The sequence below is a fragment of the Triticum dicoccoides genome, chromosome 6A (assembly GCF_002162155.2).
Source record: "Triticum dicoccoides isolate Atlit2015 ecotype Zavitan chromosome 6A, WEW_v2.0, whole genome shotgun sequence".
In the NCBI taxonomy this organism is placed as follows: domain Eukaryota; kingdom Viridiplantae; phylum Streptophyta; class Magnoliopsida; order Poales; family Poaceae; genus Triticum; species Triticum dicoccoides.
The window spans coordinates 66,868,367-66,878,318 of record NC_041390.1 but is presented as its reverse complement, the minus strand read 5'-3'; the positions used below and the strand labels follow the sequence as shown (position 1 = coordinate 66,878,318).

Sequence of the window (9,952 nt, the reverse complement as noted above, 5' to 3'; positions counted from 1 at the left end):
AAATGGAAAAGAAAAAGTTCTCGAATTCGGGCCATTTCAAGTTCATCAACTTGAAAATAAATTCATGAATTTGAAAAAAGTTAACGAACTTGAAAAAGTTCATCGATTTAGAAAAAAATCACGTATTTGGAAAAATTTTGTGAAACTAAAGAAGTTCATCAATTTGAATAATGTTCATGAATTCTAAAAAAGTTCAACGATTCAATTGAAAATCAGGGATTTGAAAAACGTTCACGAATTTAAGAAAAGGGTTAATTTGATAAATGCCACTCCAAATCTGGCGATTCCGAGAAATGCCACTGCAATTTCTAAACTTTGAAAAATGCCATTTCATGCCATTTCCAGTGGCATTTTTCAAAGTCTGGAGTGGCATTTTCAAAGTTTGTAAAAATTGCAGTGGCATTTTTCAAAGTTTGGAAATTACAGTGCCATTTTTATGAATCGCCATAATTGGAGTGGCATTTATCTAATTAACCCTTAAGAAAAATGTTCATGATTTAAAAAATCATAAATTTAGGCAAATGGAAAGATAAGACAAAAAGTGAATAAAACCGAACGAAACCAGCGAGAAAAGATGAACAGCAGGAAGAAAAAGAAAGTGACTAGACACAACAGCGTTGCTTTCCCATTTACACCAAGGGGTTGAGGGTTCCAAACCCCACTTCCACTTGACACACATTCTTTTGAAGGTTAAAAAAAGAAAAAGAAAAAGGTAATGGGCACATAGGTATACGCCTTGCGAGTGATCCACCATACATACGAAGGTGAGTATGACTTTTGAAAGGTTCATATTGCCCTTTATACATTTAGTGAGGAGGTTTGTATTGAAGCGTGGCTCATTCATGCAACATGCCATCAACTCTCGGCGTTGGCATCCTCTCTCCTTTTTTGAAAAACTATACTTTATTAATTTGAAATAACCGCTTTGTACTTATGGTGGGAGAGACGATGTTGTGAGTATGCATGGGATTCTTGATTACTCTTATATGAGCTCTAGAAAAGTGCGTTTTGCCAATTGTGTTATCGCACATAGAGTAATCTTCTAATAGATTTTTGTTGATGCGTACTCACAACATGATTGTTAGGTGTCCCTGTCCCCTTATTTTATGGAATTGCTATTTGACATCTAAGTTCAATCTAAGTCATAAACGACTGATTTGTTCATCTTTATCATCGTGCAAACTTGATCCCGTCTAGTTGTCCGTTGTGGTGCTTTTGTCTCAGCTTGTTCGTGTCACTGTTCATTGCGCAGGGCTGGCCCATTTGTTTGTCTTGTTTTTTTGTTCCTACGTTATTACAGTTCGAAGAGTCACCTTGCAACCATAAAAAAGGTACAAGGTTGATTATTACTCTCCATTGACACTCTTAGTTGTCTCTTATCTCTTCTTTTCATCAATTAACGAGCGATCTCAACACGAAACTGGCCATACCTGAGCTTTATCTTACCCAGTTGCATGTCCATTTTCGACATTAAGTCGTTTGATCTAGCTAATTTGCAAGTCCACCCTAACATGTAATTAGGGGATTGATTTTTTTTCTTGTCTCTGATACAACTCTCCCCCGACATACAACTGGGGTCATCATTTTTTGTTCCATTTATAAGTCCACCTCGATACATAACTGGACCTAGAAGTTGCAAGTCCACCACTGACTCGCAACTATAGGGTCAACCTTTTCTTATCCTAGTTGCAAGTTCATCCTTGACTCGCAACTGAGGCCCGTCCTTTTTTATCTCAGATGCAAGTCCACCCTCAACTCACAACTCGGTTTCATCCTTTTTTGTCCCAGTTGGAAGTCCACTTCATCCTTTTTTGTCCCAGTTGGAAGTCCACCTTTGACTCGTAACTCAGGCCTGAATTTGTTTATCCCAGTTGCAAGTACACCCTTGACTCTCAACTAGGGTCCGACCTTTTTTTAGTTGAAATCCCACTCTCGACTCACAACTGGATCCCGACATTTTATTCCTAGTTGCAAGTTCACCCTCGACTCGCAATTGGGCCTGACCTTCTTAGTTGCAAGTCCACCCTCGACTTGCAAATGGGGCTCAACCTTTTTTGTCCAATTGCAAGTCCACTCTCGATTCACAACTGGGGTTCGACCTTTTATTTTTCCCAGTTGCAAGTCCACCCTGGACACATAACCGGGGCCAACCTTTTTTGTCCTAGTTGCAAGTCCACTCTCGACTCACAACTCCGGGTGTTGTTGACTCTTCTCGGAGTTGATTGTCTGGGTACGTCCCCTTTAATGTTGGTTGTATACATGTTTAGAACAATTCGAGGCTCATGTCATGGAAAAATATTTAGTCCATGTAACATCATATGTGTTCTATGGCTCATTGTAAAATGTATTACATGTGAAATTCTTTTTTCATGATTGACATCGCAAAAAATCATACATGACATACATCATGTGAATTTGTCTCCTTGATATGACTTATGTAGTACCCTAGTCAGTACCCGAGTGAATGTGGGTGCCCATCCGGGCCTAACGGAAGAGCCGCAACTCGAGGTGACCAGGCCAGGCTGGCTCTGGCTGGGCGTGGAGGGATGGCTTGTCCTGACTCTTGCTATAGTGGGCTATGCCATCGAGCAAATGTGTGTTGCTTTCACCTGCTCAGACTCCATCGGATGTGAGTGTCTGTGTTAACTCAGTTTTCGTCCTCATGGGAAGTGGAACTGTCCGGCTAGTGTTTTTTGGTCGTGGGGCCTGCCTGGCTGTGCCGACCAAAGTTGGGTGTTGCGTGATTGGCTTCTCGAGCCGGGTATGCCCATCCGGCCAGGCACCATCCAGCTGGCCTGATGTGTGGAGTATGTTCGGAGGGGGACCCCTTGAGGGCATCCCACTCCATGTTGGTTTTGACTAGGGGTGGGGGACCTTGGGGGCAACCTCCTTTTCTTGTGGAGGTTTGTTTGTTGGGTGGGGGTCCCTTTAGTGACTGACCCCTTTAGGCCTCCCACTTTCCTTATCCTCCTATAAATAAAGGAGGAGGGCAACCACCAAAGAGATACAAGTTCATACTTGAGCTCTCACATTTCGGCTTGCAATGATATGCCTATTCTCTCTCTCGCTCTCCACGAAATAGTTTTGTAGTGACGCAAGGCTGCCTAGTCTCCGGTGCCGATTAGTTCTGGGCGGCAAGGTGTTGTTGGATTGGTGACCCCGTATGTGTGCAACCCCATGGAGATATCGTATGTCTGATCTTCTGTTCGTGGGAGGAAAAATTCTCGCGGTTGGGAGGTTGTAAAATCCTAGCTACGAGAATCTACACCGACTATCTTCACCGATTCTTCTTTGCTGAGCTCCGAGTTGGTAACATTCAGATCAAACCTTGTATGCATCTTCATAGTGATCCTGAGCTAGTGCACATGACGGGTTTTTGTTTGGTTTTTTGATGTGTGTCCCTACATATGTTGTGTAGAGCGTACCGGTAGTGATGATTCTAAACACCTCGAGAACTCCCTTTTTACTCAAGCATCGCCTCTTTATTTTATTCGCCTTTTTATTTATATTTTTACCTCCACTTAGTTGTTTATTTAAAACCGCTCTTATTATCGTTTTTGCTAGCGACTGACGAAATATACTATTTTGAAATAATGCTCTAGGTGTGAACATAGCCGGTTTAGTGACAACGTAGTTGCGGTATTAGTACTTGCATGCACAATTGCTCCTTATGGGATCGACATACTCTACTTATCATGAATTGCAATAGCTTTATGCACTTGTTGCTTATTCTCTGGCCACAAATCAAGCAAATGAACGAATAATATCATGCATGTTGCCAACATGGTTACCATGATATGATGTATCAATCTCAATAAAAGTATTTATAACTCCATATGATAATGAAATCCTAGTTCTTCCAATCTATCTAAGTCCCCATGAACAAATCCTTAACCAATCAACATTCCACACATGTGATTCGTTTTTAGGCTTAAGGACAAATGCAAAAGCCATCTTTTTGGGAAAATTAGTTCGGTTCTCTTAACATTCAGGATGTAACCATATAGCATCATTTAGGTCAATTTCTTGACCACTTCATTTCTCCCTGCACATGAGTCCTTCCATCGCCTTTACATCAAAAGTGGTGAACCATCACTTTAATTATTTTTCAATTACCAATCCAATATCTTATATAATTTCAATTACAAGTTCATTTGTCTCCACTGTGAGCACATGCACATAATTTTAACCTATAGAGCTAATAAGAAACACTAAAACACATAGGGGTTGGTGCCAGGTGTATAACATACATAATGTTATAAAAAGTGCACAAAATTATCCACTGATTAATATTGTATGTTAAACATGAGAAGGATCATGAAGACCCAGAGCTGCTCATTGATTATCAATTATCACAATATAACATTTCAAGTACCCAAGAGAAAAGTAAAAATACAACTAAGTCCAAGAATGTCACAGAAAAGACCTTGGACACAAGAAGTAAAAATACAATGTGGTCCTTCTTCTTTGTGTCGTGAACTTCCATCCAGCAGAATCACTTTAGATGGGAAGATTCCCGTAGCACCACCACAAGTATTGTCAGAGTTGGAACACGTGGATGCCTATGCATAGCCTAACTACCTCCTTTTGGCGTTGTGACAAGGAGGAATAACTAGAAACAATGCGTCCTGACCCCAAAGCTCCAGAAAGGCCGCTCTTTGGCCAGAAGGGTCAACGGCAGAGTGGTCGATGCCTACAATCAACCGCCATAGCTGGAAGGTGTCGACGGGCGTTGTAGCTCCACCATAAAACGCCATCAAGGATGAGCTGCAAATGGAAAAATCGTACATGCTTCAACTCCACTATCGAATACCTATATTTGACAAGGCATCGAATCCGGGAGGATGAGCTGCAAATGGAAAAATCATACGTGCTTCAACTCCACTATCGAATACCTATATTTGACAAGGCATCGAATCCGGGAGGATGAGCTCTGGATCTCGACTCCTCTCCCGCCAATTCCGCGATGAAGAAGATAATGAGAATCTGCTCCCATCTTCACAAGATATAACTGCTAAACGAGTTTATTTCGGGCGCTCTTGCGTGGTCTACCTCCCGACAACTACCTTTCACGATGGAAGACAACCGAGGGAAGCAACGACCGAACGCGGCTCACGATCGTCAATGATAAGCTACAATACGACATGACGCTAGATGCTCCTAAAGCATACCCTATGAGCTAATCCTAACCCTACCATCTACAACAAGTGACCTCCACTACCATCCCAGCTGTGCGCGGCACGGCCGCGGGAGAAGAAGAGTCATGGTGCAGATCAATGAAAAAGTAGAAATCATCTAAACACCAAACCTCATATCTCAAACACTAGCAAAACATTCATTTGCAATGCACGCCCTTTTCATCTATTATAACTCTCCCCAACATAACTCCACCGAATTTAAAACTCATTTCCCGAGTTCCATGATTTAGATCGCGTACGGTGGCACAATCTTGTTAGAATAAAAAAACTAGCGTGCCAACAACATTTTCTTTACAGAATAGCCGTGTGGAGTCGTAACAAGATGGTCAACAAAGGGAACGAGATCCAACCGACATGTGGTTGGCTGGTTAGGAGGACATTGGTACCATCGGGCCACCAGAGTTTGAGTCCTAGACATGACATTGGTGCTCGCGTTTTCCTAGATTTAGTTCGGGTTTTCAGGCGATGTGCGTTCAGTGGGAGGAGACGTTTCTGTGGACTACGAAGGCATGTGTGACAACTTTGTCAATCTCAAGATGATGTGTCGGCTCAGTCACGGAGGTGCTCATAGGGGCAGGGTGTGTGTTTGCATGCGTTCACAAGGATGAGTGTATGTATGTATGTATGTATGTATGTATGAGCGTATGTGTCTGTACCGTGTTAAGAAAAACAACGAGAACGAGAAGTAAGTTTTGCAATTCATCACGATTTAAGACGAGAGGGTTTAAAAGGCAATTGGTGGATTTTTTTTCTGAGAAAATGCAATTAGTGGAGTGCAATGAAATCATTGAACGCGCAATCAAGACAGTGATAGTACTATTTGCACCTCAGCCCATCACCACGGCGACGAGCCGCCCCGACCCACATCCATCCATCCAGCACCACGACGGGCCAAGAAGCCAAACCCCCGAAGCTCGCCCCCTCCAGACTCCACCCCCGAAATTCAAATCCCACGAGAGCTCCCACCCCTCGGAAAGTAAAATTCAAAGCCATCGGTGGGCCCGGGCCGCCGGACAGGGCACGGCGCGCTCCCCTCCTGCCTGCGATTCAAAAATCGAAATCAAAAGCGAGGCTAGCCCCCGGATATTCATCCATTCATTCATTCGCTGCACGCCACGCCACATGCGCTGCGCCATCGGAACCGCGCCCACCTCCGCCCGAATTCAAAAAAACCCGCACCCATAAAACCCTGGCGAGGGCGAGAGACCCCCTCCGGCTCTCCCTACCCACCCCCAACCCCACCACCCCCACGCGACGAGGCACGTCCTCCATTTCAAATATCACGCAGAGCTTCGCGTCTCCCTCCCCCTCTCCCCGCTCCCGTCCGCCGCTCCGCCCCCGAAACCCTAGGGCCCAGATCCCTCCTCCCCCGCGCCGCGCTCCCCGGCCCTCCCATGGACCCCGCGGGCCCGCGCTCGGCCCTGCCGGATCCCGCCGGATCGGGCGCGCCGCCGCCGCCGCCGACGGCCGAGGTGGGCCTCGGGCGGGTTCCTCTCCGCGTCTGGTTCTTGGGTCTGATTGTTTGGACTGTGGTGCTGACCTCGTGGTGCGCGCTCTTTGCAGGAATTGTCCAGGAGGGCGGCCGGGAGCGGGGGCGGCGGCGCTGCGGAGGCGTGCGGTGCGGCTCCGGCGGCCCAATTGGGAGGTGGGTCCTCACCTCCTCGGTGGCCTCGATCTGTGCTGCTCCCGTGCTTCTAGTCTGCTCTAGCGCGGCGCGAGCTGCAAACATAGCTTCGGTTCTGTCTCTGCGTTGCTGCCGTTCTCGAATCATTAGCTAGCAGTCTTGAAGTCACCAGTAGGACTAAAATTCGAGATGGCACAGTGTATGTAGTAAAGTGTCTCACAACAGATCTAATGGCCAGACACACTTCTTTTGTTCTACTCTGCTCAGGAACAAACAATTGGCAGCTGATTTTAGCGCCTGTGAATAGCAGCCCTTCTTAGCTTAGATGCGTGAAACTTGCTGGCGATGACACCCTTAGCTCATTCCTGTTAGCAATTTAATCTTACTCGCAAGAAATAATTTTGAATTCTTGGGCTGCTGTCATTCTTGAAACCTTAATAGGAAGTCCTTCAATTAATTATTGATAGAACAGAGATTTGAGATGGTGCACTAATGCTTGGCAGAGGATCTATGTATGTGGCTACACTGGAACATCTAACACTTGTAGCTGTAGGGTTGTGGCTCATCATATTCTTTACCTTGCTTCTGTTGAGGAATAATGAGGCAGAATGAGCTTAGCACCTTTCAGTGACAACACATGCACATCGCTTCTGTCATGTAAATTTAGAGAGCATTTATGTTCACAATTGATTTGCTCATGTTTGTTGCTTCTATCATGCAGATCCGAGGGTGGGGATTTTGGAATCTTCAGATCAAGCACAGGGATGTGTCCATCCATGTAATAAGAAGGATATACCACAATTTTCTGCTGAAGGCGCCACAAAATGTGAATATGGAGTCCCTTCATTGCCTCGGACTGGTGCACTTCTGCAGTTAGAACCTGCTTGCCTGACCTTGGGCCGTGCTTCTGATGCAGTGCTGGCAGGAAGTTTGCATGATGCCAATCCTTTGGCACGTGGCAAAGAGAACATCCGGACAGACCTGCAACTTAAGCCTGATGCAAAACGCGGTGAAAATAGGATGAGTGATGCACCCCTTGGGTTGGATCTTAATAGAGTGGGTTCTTCTGATGCGGCAGAGCTAAATCCGTTCTTTCCTTACAAGAAGCTGGGTCAGTCGAAAGTTAGTGATCCATCAGAATGTGGTAGTACAACTGGTGCTACAGGAGAAAGTGAGTCACATAGAAAGTGGAGAGAAATGAAGCAGAATGGGTTCCTTTCTTCAACCCATGGAACTGCAGTGGTACCTAAGCCACGTGGTCGACCGCCCAAGCGGAAAAGGGATGATGAGCTCAAGAGGAGCACTTCTACCCAGAATGAACAGACTAAGTTCACAAAGGTTGCTGCTCCTAGTGGCCTATTATCTGGGCTGAATCCAGGAATCATAAATCATGTAAGAAATAGCAAGCAAGTATACTCCATAATAAAGGCAATGGTACGCTCTGAGGAGCTTGAGAACGCAAGCCAGCCTGGTCTTGCTGGCCAAACAGGTGAAAGAGGTAAAGAAGTTATAGAGAGAATTCAGGACCAGAAGTATGGGGATAGTTTGATGAAGTGCCATTTGATGATGGAAGGTAATAATGCGATGTTTCATCATGGGCTGCCTACCGCATCAAGATTCATCGCAGAGGATGGTGACAATCTGAAATTGCAACTCTCATCAACAGTCACCATGGCTTCGGATAGGACATGTAGTACACTGGATCATGAATCTCAACATGATTACATGACTGTGCTATCAGTTAAGGGTATGCTCGATTGCTTAGATCGCTAATCATACGTTCTGCAAGCACTACACTAGCTTTTTATAGAAATATCCGCATCTGACAGTGTTCTTGCCTTTTAATGACCAGCTGCCAGTGTTGCCTCTCAATGGCTGGAGCTTCTACAGCAGGACATAAGAGGGCGGCTTGCTGGTATGTTTTCTGTAGTAAACAACTTTATACAGTTTAAAGTTGTAACCTGTGCATTCCACTTAATTATTCTTTCTTCATCCTTGAAGCTTTGAAGCGCAGTAGGAAGAGAGTGAGGAATGCTCTTCAAACTGAACTGCCGCACCTGATATCAACAGAATTCTCATCTAGTCAAGAGAATGAACCGTCCATTGCACATTCTTCTGAAGCTGGGCCCATGGGAAAAACAGCTTCAGAAGAACATGTTGCACGGTGGAGGTCTCTATTCCTTCAGATGGAAAGAACACTGCAGGAGGAGGGAAGGCACTTGGTGAGTATTTTGATGAAAGTTGTGGCATTGAATCACTTTTATTATCGTTTGTTGATGTCTGACACATAAGAGTCTAGGTTCTTTCTCACTGATTTTGATCAGGCATCAATATTAATTTATGATCTTGAGACTTGGGCTCTATTTCATTTTGGTAATATCAGTTGCATGCAGTTCGCATGTCGCATTATGATCTTGGGACTTAGGCTCATTCAAGCTGCTATGTTCCTGATCATGCCAATTACTTGTTGCAGGAAATTCGGTTGAAGGAAGTGCAAGGAATGTTGCAGAATTGTGATAAAGGCCTAAAACAAGTGACCTGTGAGGCTCCACTGCTAGGCCCAATGGCTGAACTATGGTTAGTTCATCACCGCATAATCCCATATTGACCGTACATGGTTTTGTGTTTGCGAATTGAATGTATTGCTGAACAACTCCCAATGTGCCTGTGCAGGAAGCTGAAGAACCCGGAGATTTCCGAGAGTGAGTGGGCAGTGCAAGCTGCCGCTGCGTCCATCTACTCGACGTGCAACCTGGTCATGAAGACCGAGAATGTCCCGTGCTTCTGATCTTCTCGCACATGTTGATCTTGTTACTTACACATTTTTCTCTCTTCATTTTTTTTACTGATTGGTTAGGTTCTGTTTCTTACACATATAGCCTAGACAGTCATTGTCTCCTCTGTGTGTGTGTGTGTTGAGTAAAGTTGTGGTTGGTGCTGCTCCTTTGTAACGTCATGAAACAAGCACCTGTGGTGTCTGAGTGAGAGTGAGAGTGAGTGAGTGTCTGTCTGTTGCCAACTTACAAATTCTTTTTCACAGGCGCGTGAAATAACAAGCTTGTTCGCCTGATTTTTTTCATCTCCTCTTTTTTGCTTCTGGGGTTTTCATAATGTTGTTTGGTAACTCTGG

At 44.8% G+C, this 9,952-nt stretch overlaps 1 protein-coding gene across 1 annotated transcript; it reads left to right on the top strand.

Moving 5' to 3' along the window:
* Nucleotides 1-6,592: 6,592 nt before the first annotated feature.
* Nucleotides 6,593-9,637, top strand: LOC119315657. Its single transcript, XM_037590194.1, has 7 exons — nt 6,593-6,702; nt 6,746-6,843; nt 7,544-8,569; nt 8,675-8,737; nt 8,824-9,044; nt 9,296-9,399; nt 9,496-9,637. Exons 1-7 carry the CDS (start codon nt 6,593-6,595, stop codon nt 9,608-9,610), a joined length of 1,737 nt encoding a protein of 578 aa, XP_037446091.1. The 3' UTR covers nt 9,611-9,637.
* The last annotated feature ends 315 nt before the right edge of the window (nt 9,638-9,952 follow it).